This window comes from Clinocottus analis, unplaced genomic scaffold (genome assembly GCF_023055335.1).
Source record: "Clinocottus analis isolate CAN_PGR_092001 unplaced genomic scaffold, fCliAna1.0.p SCAF_11, whole genome shotgun sequence".
NCBI lineage: Eukaryota > Metazoa > Chordata > Actinopteri > Perciformes > Cottidae > Clinocottus > Clinocottus analis.
This window is the reverse complement of record NW_027175832.1, coordinates 13,026,279-13,044,053: the sequence shown is the minus strand read 5'-3', so window position 1 is coordinate 13,044,053 and position 17,775 is coordinate 13,026,279. Positions and strand designations below refer to the sequence as shown.

At 41.1% G+C, this 17,775-nt stretch overlaps 1 protein-coding gene across 2 annotated transcripts in view; it reads left to right on the top strand.

Moving 5' to 3' along the window:
• LOC137780688 (cadherin-18-like) overlaps positions 1–17,775 on the top strand; it is a 71,658-nt gene that overhangs the window by 325 nt on the left and 53,558 nt on the right. For both annotated transcript variants that reach the window (XM_068568871.1, XM_068568879.1), the window contains exon 2: positions 10,098–11,401. In XM_068568871.1, the coding sequence (XP_068424972.1) occupies positions 10,514–11,401 (888 nt within the window). In that variant the 5' untranslated portion in view covers positions 10,098–10,513. The remainder of the gene's footprint in view (positions 1–10,097; positions 11,402–17,775) is intronic.

Here is a 17,775-nt window from a genome sequence, read left to right as displayed (position 1 = left end):
CATTTGTGAAGCTGGGGATTTTGGCCATAGAGGATATTCTTCAAATGACTGCACATATGCTGGCTGCAAGTACACACACACACACACACACACACACACACACACACACACACACACACACACACACACACACACAGCCAGTGTATTGGTGGCAAAGCAGAGCTTACAATGAATCATTTGTACTGTGGACTGATCAATTCTCTGCAGTCCAGCATACAGACGACCAGGAAACTGGATGAATGCTGATTTTTTAAACATTAAACATTTCTGACAGAGATGGGACTTCTCCCTTTTAGTGACTCAAAAAGTAAAATGTGTAGATCTCTTGGTATCAAGATTTATGCAAATGCAGCCAATTAATACCACCTAAAAAGTTGATGAGTTAATGTTATGATCTCTATTTGCTGGTTATTCTCCACCATTTCTCTGGTAATTTTGCCAATTTTGCCATTTTCTGAGAGATTGTTGATCACTCAAATTGTCTTGTTTTTAATGTCGAGTTTGTTCTTAGATGTATTACATTGAGAAGTTGTCATAACCTTTGTTGGAAGCAGAAACTGTCTATTGTGAAGAAAATAGCAATATCAAGGATTTGTGGGGGGGGGGGGGGTGTTTTAAACCAAAATTTCATCATTTAATTTAACTAGCTCCCATCAAGCTCATATTTTGTGCATTAACAGGAATCAGCTCTGGGGCATAAAGTCAGAGCAATGTGTAATGGCACATGTGCATATCAGGTTTAGTTCTTATGAATGTTTTTATATTTTGTATTTTTATGGACTGACCTGAACCTGTTGATGGTTGACATGCCCATGAGTGTCGGTCCTTCAAGTAGGATTCAAACCAGTTAAGTGCTGCACCAGAGAGTCCGATCCAGACTTTCTGTCTTGCAGTATGTCATGATCGGCCGTGTTGAATGCAGCACTGAGATCCAGTAATACTAAGACTGAAGTTCTGACACTGTCTGTGTTTGCCGGATGTCGTTGAAAACCTTAAGAGCAGAGTTGTTTAGCTGTTGAAAAACTACTTTTTTTCATCATCATCATCATCAATCATCATTCAACAATGGGAGATTTGATATTGGCCTATAATTTTTCATTAGCTAGCCTTCTTTAGGAATGGTTTAATAACTGCACTTTTTAGGGCTGTGGGAAGACACCTGGACCCTATTCCTCGTACATGGTTCAACTAAGTTGCTCAAATGTCCTATGCGTCTTAATTCGGTTTCTCAAAGGGTGATCAGCGCTCAAATGGTCTTTTTAATTCTAACCAAACGTCAGTCGTCAGGATAATTGCGTGTGTTCGTTATTCTTTCCAAGGGGGGATGGTGAAGAGCTGAAACCATGATCTTCTAACGCTACAACATGACAAACTACAAAATTTCGCAAGAAATTTTGAAAGTGTGGCTACTACTGCCATAAGACGTCGCAAAATATATCTCCTCAAAAAGTCTTGTTGAGGAGTTGGTTTGTGTGTTAAACTGATTGGCCTATCAAGCACCCGCTCTCATCTTCATGCTGACGAATCCAGCGTGAGCGTCTTAAGACTGGCAGTTGGTCAGCTGACAGCTCCTCAGTTTTCTCTGATTGCTATGGCAGCGCCAGGGAGGGACACATGTCGTTGTCATGACATCACTGGGTTCAAGGGCAGAGGGGAGGGAGGACTGAACTTGATTTTCAATCGGCAGTTGGTTGGATTTAAAGTTGCTTTTAGGCTTGCTGAGAAAAAAAGTATAACATTTGTTGGATTCCACGGTGCACAGGGGTGGATTGGCCATAGGCGGTACCGTGAGTTTTACAGGTGGGCCGGTCAGTAATGGGCCGTTTTTTTTTTGTATGTAAAGAAAAATTGTGGAAGTAAAGACAGAATAAGTTTTTTTTTTTTTACCAGTTTCTGTCGCTTCCTTTTACTGTCAGTTGGTGCTCCACTCTAGCGACGAACATTCTGTGCCATACACACCCATTATAAACTGTGAAATTGTTCAAACATTTTTCCTAAACTTGAACAATAATTACATGAAAACTGTGGTAGCTATCAAAAAATGCCCGATTACTTGACATTGCGAGGTTCAGGGGCAGAGGGGAGGGAGGACTGAACTGTGATTTTCATTCGAGCAGTTGAACTTCAAGTAGCTTTCAGGCTTGCTGACAAAAAAATATACATTTGTATGATTCCATGACGCATGTGTACCACAAGCACACAATTTCATACGTTTCTATTTAACAATGGTGTATGAAGAATGAAAATTGTGGACGTAAAGACAAAACACATATTATTAGTTGGAATGGTGCAAGCATTCCAAATATTGTTCTTCAAATCTTTATTAAACTTTTTATTATTATTATTATTATTATTATTATTATTATACTTCTTCCATCCGTATTTTGGACCTCTTAAACTCCTTCATATTTTCAGCTCAAGAAAAAAGTTCATAGATTATTCAAATATTCAGCCAGTTAAGGACACGATGGCTAAAACCTTCCATATTTCTGACTTTTCAAATCTTTGAATTATTAAGCTTTTCATGATTTTTTTTATAATGGGACCCAATGGGGAAATCTTCAAATCATCTTCAACTTCAAACATTTACAGGTTCTTCAAATGTTTAGCTAGCTTAATAAACTCAAAGGAAGAGCCTTTTTTCTCCACTGTGTTGCATAACCCTTGTATTGTATTGTGGGAGTCTAGTCCACCTGTTGGTTTTATAGAGTGCTGTTGCACAGAGGCGAAAATGAATTTCCTCTTATTGTAAAATATATGCTCCCTGGCCCTGTTTCCTCTACGGGTTGAGGAGCGGTAAACTATTTACGCCAGGGAAATAGTTTGGCTGCGTCCCTGCGGCGAGGGCTGCGCTTTAATCCACCTGAGAGGCAGTGGTACCGGTGGGTTTGTTGGTGCTTTTGTTAATAGTATTCCCAAGTAAGGGTTCTGGTTCAAGTATCGGTAGTGCGGGGTATCCCGATTGCACGGAAAGATTATCTATCCCCTGTGTTATGGAGGTTATTGGCTGTTACGGCTGCGTATGTGGCATATGCAGCGCGTGCGGCGGCGCATCTGGATTATTTGGAGCATTTGGTGCCGCTGGTTTTGGTGCAATTCACCAACCAGTGCTCTTTTTATTTTTTATTTTAGTCAGATTGAAGGGTGTTTTGTCTGATCCCTCTGACTCATTTTCTGAATACCATTCACACTGCTTCTGAGTCTCCTCGGGAGTGTGCGGGTATCATTTTTGTTTTTTAGTTTTTAATTCTCTTGTTGGATCTGTTTTATCTCCACATTAAAATCACTGGGTTGTTCTTTATAGTCCCTGCTTTCTGTTTAACTCTCGCGGCAACAGTTCCTCAGATAACGGTAGCTCCTCAGTTTCCTTCTCCTTGTTTTACATTGAATTCTACAGATTCGTATAATGAATGCCTACAGTATAGAACAGCTCGCGTGTCATAGTTTCCCTTACTCCTACCATTAATCCTAAAGACGGTCAGGTGTCACCCGATGTCCGGCACTCATTTATTGAGGGATCGGTTTAGTAAGCTTCTACTCCTTACCTGTTAACGAGACTTTTCTAGGTTGTATTTTTATGGTCCTTTTGGGTTAAACAAGGTTTGTGAAGTTACTCAAGCCCCACGTTGGGCGCCATGTAGCGTGAACGGAGATCTTGCCGGGGGGAGAGGAGAGGATGGGAGTGGGGGGGGCGAGGGAGAGGAAGGCAAGACATTGTTACCCAACACTGTGGCAGTCCGTTAACTATTATCTCAGAGATCCCGGAGGAAATAACAATCCTCATCTTTTATGAGTATAATGTCTTCGGTCTTTTATCTCGGCCCGGGCTAAATGGTTAGTTTTTTTAAAATTTCTAGTTAAGTTATTGGTTTTGGTGAGGGTGTTTTACAGCTGTGCTGTCAGGTCACCACAGTGGGCCGTAACTTGTCTCAACCCGTATAGCGAATGTGTGCATCGTCAATACCTTCTCTCTACCTATTTTTGACACCATCTCATCATTATACTAACACTGCAAAGTTTTTACTCAAATATACTTACCTTAACCCTGTCAGACCCATTGTTGTAATAATAAAACGTCACTTTTATCTCTCCAAAATCTTGCAAAAATGTTTTTGGAGGAAAGACCACATTGACATAGTTAATGTGTCCTATTGTCTTGCCTTGCAATGCCATTGGATTGTAAATATGTATATAGGTCTTTCCATAACGCCTTGAACTCACTCTAACTGCAAACATTCCTGGAAGTGCATCTCCTTATTTCATTCAACTGGATATATCAACATTGAAGTAAATAAATTCCATGACATTTTTTGGGTGATTTTTAAAGTGTGTAGTTCATGTAAATACTAAGTTATTGTGGGATTAATGCATCACATTCTATTTTCAGCTTGTTATGTCATTTTTGTAATTTTATAACATTGGGTGAAAATGGTAGCTAAAATTGCATGCACCTTGCACACTACATGGAGACATTCCACTTCTCAAATGTTCAGAAACAGGATAAATACTTACAGAAATATAATGTAGTTGATGATTCACACTTTACAAATGGGTTATTTGTTATAATTCTAAGTTTAGACCAGATTTAAGTAATAATAAATGGGTTAGGGTAACCTAAGCCTACGTTATTTCTATGTGATAAAGTCAACTTTTTTTTATCTGGACTTTGTTTGCCCAAATATATCCTTGTTACACTAGCCAGATCATGTTTGTGGAATGATTTGGAGGATGGTTGTGCAGGGACAAGTGTAAATGTTTTGGTACGTGAGAGTTGCATGTATGGTGCATTGTTTAGGGAAGGGTGTAAATGTTCTACAATGTGGGGATGTAAGAGTTCTGGGTGGGTTGTATTTTCCTTTTGTAAATGTAAGTAGAGAGCAATTAGGCTAGCCACAGTATTGTGTGCCATCAGTGTAATATATTGTCTGAATAGGATTATTTGCATTGGAATTAGTTATACTTGACCACCAACATGGTTGCACATTTCCCGGTGAATACAACAAGAGGACACTGCAGACATTGCGTGAAAGGATATTCCAATACGCTCTGCAGAAAATGCAATCTCCGTCTCTGCTTTTCAGAGGAAAGGAACTGCGAGGTGTTTTGTTTCCCTCGAGGTGTTTTGTGGGGGTTGCTGCGGGAGTATGGAGTGCCGGACCTGTTGGCACGGGCTATCTAGTCTCTGTACGCCTGTAGTAGGAACTTTGTTCGAATCCTCGGTCAGATACGTTCCTGGTGGGTGTTCGCCTCCGCCAGTGTTGCTCTTTATCACTTGTCCTGTTTGTGACTTGCAGGCACAGGATTTCTAGACACAGCCAGGGGGCGGAGGAAATCGGGTTCAGGGGCCTCGGAATCGCTTCTCTGCTGTTGGCAGATGATCTGGTCCTGTTTGCATCGTCGGACCGTGACCTCCAGTATTCACAAGGTGTTTTTCAGCCGAGTGTGAAGTGGCAGGGATGAGAGTTAGCGCCTCCAAATCTGGGGCCATGGTGCTCTGCCGGAAACCGGTGGATTGCTTCCTTCAGGTGGGGACAAAATGCCTACCCCAAGCGAAGAAGTTCAAGTATCTCAGGGTCTTGTTCACGAGTGAGGGTAAGGTGGAGCGAGATATCGACAGGCGGATCGGTGCGGCTGCAGCAGTAAAACAGGCGGTGTACCGGTCCATCTTGGTGAAGAGCGAGCTGAGCTGGAAGGCAAAGCTCTCCATTTTCTGGTCGGTCTACGTTCCAACCCCCACCTACAGTCACGAAATCTGGGTCATGACTGAAAGAACGAGCTTGCGGATACAAGCAACCGAAATGATCTTCCTGCGTAGGGTAGCCGGGCTCAGCCTTAAAGATAGGGTAAGGCGCTTGGACATCAGGAGGGACTTGGAGTTGAGCCAATTCTCCTTGGTATCGAAAGGAGTCAGGTGAGGTGGTTCGGGCATCTAATGCGGATGCCTCCTGGACGCCTCCCATTAGAGGTTTTGCAGGCACGTCCAACTGGTAGGAGTCCCCGGGGAAGACAGCAGGTCAGCGTGACTTCTGTCAACGGAAAGCTAGCTGGATGCTAGCAGAACTCATAGTAGTCAGAGAAGTTAAGAAGACATTGTTAGTTTTTTTGTTAACACTCAATGGCTGAAGGAGGAGGAGAAACAGACTTGCTGATGGATTTACTGATGCCTTTTGCATGGAGGCTTATGGGCATGTTTAGTTCTCCGTCAGAGAGGCTAGCTAGTGGAGGTGGGCGGGATTCTACCAGCTGTTAATGATGACTCTCCTGATCGTGATCTCTGGTATAGAAAGTGGCCTGCCTAGAGGGCGCACTATGAGCCTAGTGTGAGGGGATTGTCTCCCTATCTGAACTCACGCTAGAGCTTAATTTCCCTCTGCTGCTGAGCCAATACCGTCACCACAGTGTTATTTTTATGAAATAATTAATATTGCTCCTTCTGATGGCTTGTGTGTGCAATGATTTAGTGCCGCAGTTTTGTTGGATTGTTTTGTGATGTTTTTAAGTAAATGTGACTAGTTCTAGTTCATTTGTTCTGTTTGATGTGGACTAGATGTGGACTACTACCGTTAATGATGCAGCATCCCTTTATGCATGTATTTATGTAAACAATATCAGACAGCAGGCCGAGGTGAAAATCGCACTGAAACACACACAGACAATAAGAAAATCAATATTCAAGTCACCGCCTCAGCCTTTCTTCAGTGGTCTGCTGTGTATTCCACTCCAGCATCATAATTGGCAACATTGAATGCTAATTCATGGCTAATTGGTTTTGATAGATCAAAGATATTGTAGCGCATCCACTGCCCTTGGACTGGAGCCGAAGGGCAGTTAGTTGTACTACTTTATATCTGGGTGTTTAAAGTGTCTGATCAATGAAACGAATCCCCTCAAATTAATTCCACTGTTTTAAGCAGCGGTATAAATCTAAAAGGTCACAATTATTTGGTTTCATTTGTTTTCATTTTCTTTAGTTGTCCCGTTTCATCATTCATCTTTTTTTTTGGGAGAACCATCTAATCAATTGTAAAAAGAGGATGAAGGAATTGATGCACTTGAATGGCCCTACTGATCACCTGACATAAATTCAATAGAACACCTATGGGACATTATGTTTGGGTCCAGCAGACAATGCCAGGATGCTCCTCAGACTTTACAGGAGCTCACTGATGCCCTTAGACCAATCTGTGAGGACGTCCCACAAAACACCAATCGTTGTCACATTAGGACAGGGGTGTCAAACATACGGCCCGCGGGCCTGGGGTTCCGGTATATATATATAATATATATATATATATATATAATATATATATATATATATAATATATATATATATATATATATATAATATATATATATAATATATATATATATAATATATAGTAACACCCTGGCGGGCCGGACCGGAACCCCAGGCGGGCCAGGTCCGGCCCGCGGGCCGTATGTTTGACACCCCTGTCCTAATGTGACAACGATTGGTGTTTTGTGGGACGTCCTCACAGATTGGTCTAAGGGCATCAGTCCCGTTTCATATATATATATATATATATATATATATATATATATATATATATATATATATATATATAATATATATATATTAGACTAAAATTAGCAGAGCTGGGATTCAAACCTCTGATCCTCTGCTTATAAGACAGACATGCAAACCATTGACCAATGCAACCAAAATGCCAGCTGCCTTGCTCCTCCAGCACTCAGGATTCAGTCTCGTCATTCAAGGCCACTTCAAAAGCCCCACAAAACTTCACACGATCAAATATTTTGGATAAGATGTGTCCGTTTCAATCCACCTCATTGTGTTTCCTCACCGTAGTACTGTCTGTATCTATGGGGAGCGATGTTGACTTGGTCTGGGACCAGGTGTTTTACCTGTAGTTTCTCTGCAGTTCTTATCTTAAATGTTGGAGGAATTTAACTAATTAGCGTTCGGTTTTCTTTGAAGAGCAGTGCTCGACTCGTGCTTGCTGTCATGTTGTTGAAGTGGTGGTGCACCCCTCGTCTGCTCTGACGAGAAGAAGACACGGCAACACGCACATTGAGGCCAAATGAGTTTGGCCCTCGCGGAAGTCTTTTTTTAGGACGCTGATTGGATGAATTGTATGTCATTCATTAATTTCTTTAATTGCTATTGCTTTTTTATACTGCTTATTAGACCCGTCTTTCTTGGGCCAAATGGATCTGGCCCCAGCAAGTGCACGGCACAGTAAAGATGTGCATGGGGCAGTTGCGAGGCGCATGAGCAGGAAAACCACATATTTTGCGCAGATATCCTATTTTTTTACAATACTAGGTATATTCCATCGCTCAAAAACACACATATTGACAATATGTTTAATTTATTACTATTATATATTTTTTACAATTAATAATAATAATACGAAATAATAATAATAATTTCTTTTTTTTTTGGTGGCTCAAGGTGGGAATCAGTGGCGACCAGCCTCTATTGGCCAGCCGCCACTGATCCCATCAAACAGAGAGATGAGAGAAAAGGAGAATAATTTCAGCAGATGCTTTCTTGGCCAAGATTTATCACTGATGAAACATTTATCACTTGCATATTATTTTTGCTTGCTTGTAGGTGAAGCTGATGTAGCTGACAGGTGGAGTGATTTAACTTGAAGCATATGCAAGCTTAAAGCTTAATGTAAATCATTCCAGCAGGCTTCATGTGCAGTACATCCTGCCAATTAGGACAGACAAAACATTGTTTACAGCATTTTTCAGTTGTCAGACCAGCACACTCATCGAGAGGAGAATTTAAAGCTTTTGGTAGATGCTGTTGTTCTCAAGTTATTTTTACAGCTTGGAGTATGCTTTTTAGTTCATTATAACAATGTAGAATGAAAAAATGAAGTTGACAAACTGTAGACAACTATTGTTGGATGAAAAGTGTTTGCTTGCAAGTGGATAAGTTCGTTCGTAGAAGAAGGTGAAAGATTCAGTAAATAGTGTATGTTCATGTGGAACTCAGAGATGCTTTTATGGTAAATATTTGCCATTTACCACTGACTTACCACTTACTATTAGATGTATCAATACAAATTCACGAATGTCCAAATATGTTAAGCATAGGGTTCTTGTTTTGCAGCTTTAGCCAGCAGCTTGTCTAAATTGTTTACTCATCCATACACTCCTGGTGTCAGATTACCTCAGCTACGTTTATTTCACTCCCACATTTTTGCCTTTATTTGGCATGTAGGACACCTGTGTGTCAACTGCATACAAACAGGAACTGACAGGCCGGTTTCATAAAGTTGACAGCTGAGGTGAGAGCTCTGGATTGTTTTTTTTGTCTTCTTACCATCAGCTTCATCTTGAGAAGCTCCTGTCCCAGCTTATGAGATGTAAAAAAGTCATCGCGTGATGTGAGCATGGACAAGCTGTTCCCTTGGTTCTTCTCAGGGGCTCCTCCCTCTGGCTACTCCGTTCAGACTTGCTCAAACTATGCATGTGGATGAAGCAGCATCAGATCTTAATTACATATTTCACAGGTCTAGATGGTAGGAAGGTGCAGCAGCCCCAGAACGACACAAGATGCTCATCATCAGTGTCATTAGGCTTAGAGTTGTAAAACAGGGGAAAGTGGTCCACCCACTTGTTTAAAAATGACCTTTTTGACAAGAGGTTGTCTCTTTACCGCTCAGCTGGTTTCATGTCTTGGTTATGGAAATGAGGAAGTATCCCGGAAGCATACTGCATGACACTTTTTCTGTTATTGAATGTGTACATCAATGTCAGTGGCAATACAATGTACTCGCTGGTTATGAAAACATATACATTGAGCACGTGATTTTTTTGAATGTGATTACAGAGATGTCATGTTAAAACTGGCAGTTAGGAATGAGCTAAAAATGTCTGTGTATAGGACAAAGTGACAATATTGTCTTTAACCAGAGCATGGCAAAACAGATTTGACAGAGAGCAACTTTGATGAGTGGTAGAATTGTCCTAGAATCTGTGTAATTATTATCGAAGGCTTTTAGGGACATTTCCAAAGAATGGCTTTTTTCTTTTTTGTTCACACAAATCAGTTTGTTTTTAAAAAAAGTTAATGAATTTCATCTTCTCTGTTACAGGAAGTGCAAACCTTTGACGATCCTCGGACCAACCAATCAGCTTTTCTTTTGCTTTCAACATGAAGAAAAGAGACTTCAGCTTTTATCTAAAGTGGATACTGTTTAATTTTTCAAAATAAACTAAATGGTCCTCATCTGTTGGAAAAATATTAGAAGGAAGAAAGTTGCTGCAACATATTAAGAAGCATCTCTTGTCCATACATAGTTGAACAGATTAAACATCATGGAGTTGAACTGTACAAAATTGTTGGACCGCACAATATAGACACTCATGACTACCTTGAACTTGCAAAAGAACTGTAAACAAGTGTGTTTAGGGTATTTGTGGGTGTGTGCGAGTATTTGTGTACGCCCACAGTGGTATGACACAGTGGAACTGAGAGGGGAAAACAGTCCCAGACCATTATTTCTTGACAATGACCCTTCCAGCCAGAGTGGCTGCACTTTCCTGTCTTTATCCACTTGTGGTCTTCCTATGTGTCCCCCAGCGTTGTTATGGGACCCGGGTCGATCTGATTCGACATACTAACCCCAGCCTGTACCCTAATCTGGGGCTCAAGTCACTGCCTGAACCAGCCCCACTGCCAAGCTCCATTCCTGAAAAACACATGTCTCCAGTGAATCCTAGCCAGAACTCAAGCTTGAACAGCAGCCTCTGGATCAAGTCTCAGTTAAAGCCTCGGCTTGACCCCATGTCTTATCTTACTGACAACCATAGGGCCAACTCAAACGTACCATCATCAATTGTATCGACCACATCAAACTCCAATGAAAGACTCCAACGAGAGCATGCATTCAAACAGAGTTCTAATTCAAGGCAAGGGATCACATCCAAGTCAAACTCTCGATATACCTTAAACAATCCAAAGCAATTTTCAAACAACCCCAAAACCAATCCAACAACAAAGCCCAAGGCATTGTCCAACTCTAAAGCAGTGGCCGAGCCCAACACAAATTCTGAGACACTCCCTAACACTAAATCCTTTTTGCTACCTAGTCCTAAGCAAACATCCGACTCACCTGATACAATTAACCTAAGCACCTTCTACAATGCCAGCCCTCTTACACTATCCAATCCTGAATCTCTTTCCAATTTCCGAACTTCACGAATATATACAAATGCTAAGTCTAACTCCAAGATCTCCCATCCAAACGTCAGAGCATCCATAAGAGTACAGAGGAACAAGACCATGTTTCTGGAGACTGACATGGATCTTCCCTATCGGCCCAAGAGAGGCTGGATCTGGAACCAGTTCTTTGTTCTGGAGGAACATATTGGACCTGAACATCAATACGTTGGAAAGGTAAAATATTTATCATCCTAAATGTTTTTTCTTTTCATGCAGTTCAGAGATTAATGCATTTCATATTTCAAAGAAAATTGACTTTGTTTTCCCTAACCTCTTCTTTGATGTCTTTTCTGGGCATGCGTTAAGCAGAGAGCATACATTTGCTGGTGAAATTTCCTAAGCTCATGTCGTGTTGAAATAACTACTAACTTGGGAACAAAATACAGTCTCTTATGTTTTTGTGCCTGTAATTTACAGCAGTTTGAAGCTTCAGAGCACAATGTTTTAAAGTGTATTATAGTGCTATGTATAGAATTTGGATCTGATGATAGCATTTTTAGAATTTCTCTGGAGTGGGTACCAAATGAGTTACTAAAGTTAGAGATTTAATGATAGGCAGTCAGTGAAGCAAAGGCAGGCAGAATATACAAGGGATGGGACCATTGACTGTGTACTGCAAGAAGTGGAGCTGTGGTAAGCAGCTTTACAGCTTCAAGTTTGGTATTTTCGACATTGCCATCTTGGATTTGGGCTGTAATGACCATATTTGGACTGCAGAGGAGTTTAACTGTTTACGCCTGGGACACAAAGGTTAGGAGATGATCTGTCAGTTGAGGGAATGAGGGGCAAGTGTACATGCAGGTCCTGGTCATGTCACACAGGAATGGTGGGAAGACCAATCTGCATGTGTTTTGTGGACTTGGGGAAGACTTTCAACTTCCCTCTGAGATGTGTGTGGGGGTGCTGTGGGAGTTCGGGTGCTGGACCCCTGTTGCAATGGCAGCAGTAAGAGATGTGTTTGTATTCTCTGCAATAAGTGCTCCCTTGCTCCCTCAAGGCCCACATGGCCTTGTTATGGCAAATGAAAATGGAGAGACAGGATTCATATTTCTGGCAATCAGTGCAGATGGGACCACTAATATGACTTCACAGACAGGATATCAAGGCGCTGCCGGGGGGAGGGGGGAGGAAGATAACATTAAGTCTGGGGGTCTCGGGATCGCCTTTTCTGTGCACAGGTGATGTGGTCCTGTTAGCCTCCTCAGACCAGGACCGCCAGCATTCACTGGAGCAATTTACAGCCGAGTGTGAAGCAGCGGAGCACCTCTAAACTTTCATAGCTGCTATGCATACACCTTTGTACTTTTCTGTGTCCACAAGGCACCAAGCGTTTGGTGCAGATGCCTTTTGAGGTGGAAGTCATTTCACAACTTTATGATTTGACATGTGAAAGGGGCACATGTACGCTAAAATGTGGTGTTACATTGCTGGAAAAATCTAGAACCAATGAATACTTGTTCAAGCAGAAGATAATATCGAAGTGTGTGGACAGAAGACCCCAGCCGGAGGGCTATTATCTGTTACCACACCTTCACCGTATGTGTGAGCATTACCAGTGTGGTGGATCGAGTAACCAGCGGTTAGCCTGTCCAGTGGCCATTTGGGATGCAAGAATGCAATGAGGCTGATCTAATCTGCTCTGACAGTCACGATGTATGACATTGGCACTGCATTCTTTATGAAGGTGAGGACTTGACCCAGGGGGTTTCCGTGTTTCAGCGGGCGAGGGTTATGTTATGTGGGTGGCTTACTGAAGTTGGAAACAGATGTGCTTAAGGTGCAAAAAAACATACATTGACAGAGTGTGTGAGCACACACACTCCCCGGGGCTCACTGAGTCATTGTTTTGTTGGGTGCTGTGACAGCTGAGCGACGCTTTTTCTCACTCTTACGAAGCCTCGCTTTCTATTGATTGCTCTGAGCAGAACAGCAGGGAGGTTGAAGTGCAGGCAGGGCACCCACTTTGAAAACACACACACAGTGTGTATCAACGTTGACGGATAGAGAGAGCTATTGTGCTCAGACGAAGGAGGGAGAAAAGCATAGGTGAGTTAAGGTAAGTAAAGAATAGTACAGAGGAGAGAGGAGCACTGAGGAAAGCTAAGGCAAAAATTGGAAGTAGAAGTGGGGGTTGAAGAAATGTTGGGAAAAGAAAGGGAGCAACAAAGAGGATTCAATATGTAATTGCATGAAAGCAAGGACATACAGTTTTCAGGTCATGTTTGCAATGTTCTGTTTCTGTTCTCAAACAAGTGAACAAGCATAATATTATGTACACTGATCTCAAATAAGACAGAGACTGATCACAAAGTTTTCAGACAAAGCAAAGTACTTGTATTGTGTTATCTTGAGACTTTGACTTGAGTCTTATTTAAGTCACAAATATATGAACAAAGGACTTGACTTTTACAAACAAGATGAGGCCGGTTTTCATTCTTTTTTTCTTCTTCCTGTTTTCCAACAAATCCTAACATGGCCATTTTTGTAAATCTTTAAAAACTGCTTTGTAGTTACTGAAACTGAATTTGTGCATTTGATGGGAACAATTTTAAGCGGCAGATTAATCCACATTGTATGCTCTTGTGCATTTACGGGTGCAGTATACGTGGGATAAACCAGCCTCTTTTCATTGCCAGGGCGTCAAATACGCTTTGACACGCCTCTCTATCGCATACTGCTGCCCAAGGCATCCTCCGGCATCTGCATGAGATGCACCCAGCTTTCAGTTAACCTCAATGTAAACACATGAACGTCATTATCAGACATAAACAAAGGACATTCAACCAAGGAGACAACTGTTCTTGTCCCAAAGGGTTTTCAGTATTTGTTACTGTTAAGATTATAAGAACAATCCAAAATGGATACCATACAGAAGTACAAATTAGCTTTAGTTTAGACACATCCCCGAGCACTGACCCCACTCCACACAACACACACACACACTGATGCGCTCTGCACAACATACACACACACTAATAAGGAGGACATCACGCGCCGCTCCAACGTCTAGTCGACCAATCACAAATGCTCTTGTTGAGGATTGGCGAATGTAAATTATAAGTTATTTTCTTTCTAAAAGTTATTTCCTCTTTCATTCTTCTTTATTGAATATAACTATGAAAGTTATGAGTTAAAATGTCTTCTATAATGCTGCATTTATACGCTTCGGAACATTCCTGTTTGTATAAGGGAAAATGTTTTCTATCACGCTGCATTGATATTAAGTATCTTTCTGTTTTTTATGACAAGTCCAAATGTGGTCATAGTAGATGGATCTTACGGACAACAGGTCTAAATATGGTCATTGCAAGATCTGCTGCAAAGAGGTATTGAACCCTGTGACCAAGCTCAGAGCATGTTCAACCACAGACACCCATTACTCACACTAATGAAAGGTCTGACACCTGTAAACTTATCATGACCCCATCAAACAGCATCGGCACGTTTCATCTGCCAACTCTGCGTACAAGGCGCCAGTCTAACTGACACCTGTTCAGCCTCCCTTTCTGGAAGTTTTTTGCAGCTGCATCTAGAAACGCGCATTGAGCATGTGACCAAGGTCAGATCAGTAAATCAATGTCTACTGTAATTCCCACTGTAAGATTCTCCCTCGCATTTGCCTATAAATACAGAGATAACTGCGCACCTCTTCAGTTCCTTTTCGGACAATGTCCCCGGGATTGAACCACTCCATTTGAGCAATCAAATGGAGACTTTCTTACGCTGTGAGTAAACTGAGTCTTGGGGATAACCCCCAAGGAATGAGAGATTTGGGGCACAGTGCTTTAACCTTTGAAACGTACATTGCTTTTTGACTGTCTTTCAACTCTTGCGGGGATAACCTTCAAAGAAAGAAAGTTGCAGTAAAAGTGCTGTATATACTTTTACTGTATGTACTTTCGCTGTACATAGTTTACAGAATCAATATTTAAATGGTTTCCAGATTTGTGTTTTTCAATTTTTGATAATTGAATGCCCTAATTACAAATGCCGTGCGTTGTTTTATCTATTTAAGCCTTTTCAAACATGTTTATTATGGGGAGGCGCAACACTTATGATATAATATGACTTAAGTTACGGCATTTAAAAGATCAGACTTAAGCAGGCAATATTGTAGTGACCCGGCGTCCGGAAAGCTACGAGATGTTGTCTTGCTTATTATGTAATTTATTAGAGATGAAAATAACCTCACAGTATTTTTTGTATTTCATATCTAGTGCACTGGGACATCAAACAATCAAATGAATGTTACTGTGAAAGCAATCTATATTTTAGATGTGCAATTTAAAAAAAAAAGTTAACGCACAATGGTATCAACTATACGTTTTCAGGCATTGCTATGCTACATTAACTAAACCTTTGAACAAATGCATTTATAATGTTATATGTTTTGCGAATAGGGTCATCCGTGGCAAACCCATACAGCACATCTGTTCGCCACTCCACTTTGGCACCATGGATGGGAGAGCATACCAGAGTTGGCAACATTCTTCCGAAAACTAATGTCAAAAAGGCAATGATAAAAAAGATCGCATCAAAGAGGATGCCAACAAACATTCCCCCGATAAGATAAATGAGGACATAATACTCAAACTTATCGAGTCGAAGAAGGTACACATTGTTTGAATCTCAGTGTTTTGATGTAAGAATATCAACTTAGTCATTATTCATAAGGTTGTTAGCTTTATTTTTATTTTTTTATAAAAAATGTGCCTTGTTGTAATGTGTGTTTCAACTGATTGAAATTGGTCTTTGTAAATTACTGGCAAAAAAAAAAGGAACTCCGGGAAGCTTGTGACACCCTGGGTGTATCCTCAGAGGGGTCCATAGCAGACATGATAATCAGGCTTCAGGAACTATTAAACTTCAATGATGTGTACCCAAAGCTGTTTTTGAAACAGTTTTCAGTTTTATGATTGTGCTGTACAATCTTTTGTTATATTCTGTAGGTGGTGTCCTACACTATTCCTGTTTGCACGGAGTTGTGTACTACCTCAACATTCTATTCTGGACGGAGTCAGCAAGAGATCACACTCACGGACTGCTGAGTTTTAAACACTTTCCCACTTGTTACATTTCCGACATGTTGCTCGCCACACCAACAACCGCACCAAACAGCTATTTTTACAGCCTCATGATGGAAGACTTTTTGCCCAAACTTCTGATAATCTCAAACAAGCAGCTGAGAAGAATTTGCAGTTCGATATGCAGTGGGTGAAGAACCTGATGTCCCCATTCCCACTGCAAGCAAAGCTGGACAGTGACAGGATAGCAGCAAGGCATCCAATCACAGGGACATGTGAAAGATACTCCCTGTATGATTGATTCCACCCAAAAAATATCAAAAACGTCCAGAAGAGAAGTTGAGAAGCCTCAACATCTGTCCCACCTTACGGAGAGAAGTTAACTCATCTGTTGCAGAGCAGTTTAATCGGGAACTGTCAGCAGTTAAATATTCATTGTGCCAAATGAATGAGCCACATTTCAAACAAACTCTCAGGGTGCTGATTGACCTGCATAACATCAAAATAAACCAGAGTTTTAAACACAAATGGAAAACATGTGCAACACACAGTTGTATATCAGTCTGCATGCGATACTGGGACTGCAGTCTGCTGGTAAATTTAACCCAAATAACACAATAATGACTAAATGATAAATTGTGGAATTTCTAAAATAAAATCCAATGTGCCATAATTTACAACTGTACCTAATGCTGTCCGTATGGCCCAAACTGGTGGGCATAAAATCTGACTTTTGATCATTATAATTATTAATCCTTGTTTTTCATTGTTATTTTGCCAGAGGGGAAGGGAAATCCTCTGGCTAGTTCAGTGGGCAACCGCAACATCAAACTTGACAATTACTCATTCGTAGCACAATCATATGCTATCAGTCTGACAGTAACTCACAAGCCACTTTTTCTCCCAGTCTGCCCTTGGCTAGAACCACAGTCTGAGCAGTGTGATTAGCCAGTAGGACACACACACAGCTTCCATTCACATGTTGGTATCAAATGAAATACTCTATTGGTATTGCTATGGTGTTGGATACCAAGGACTACTCTTCATCACTTTTACTTTATTAATCATTGTGGACTCAAACCTTAATCATATTCAATTTAACCTGATGACAGTCTGAGGACTATGAAGTGGGCTGCAGGATTTCTCTTTTTTGCAGGAGGAGCAAGCTCAAATCGTGGCACCGGCACCTCCTACAGGCATTTCCTGTGGCATCTCTCACATGCTGCAGCACTTTCGAGTTGCCACTATGAGTTTTTGAATCAGTGTCTACTGTTTGAGACAGCTGTGACTACTTCCCACTGCAGCTGCCTCTGTTTTGGAGAGGTTTTGTGACAGTTTACCCTTTATGTTTTGTTATTCGACAATATGTGACAATACATTAAGTTTCTGGAAGGTATAACGGTTGGCAGTTGTAAAAAAATAAAGTTGTGCAACCCAACCCTGTCTTGTAAAAATTATAATCAACGTATGTTTGTGTTATTGTTTTAAATGTGTACGTTTATAATCAACCTATGTTTGTGTTTT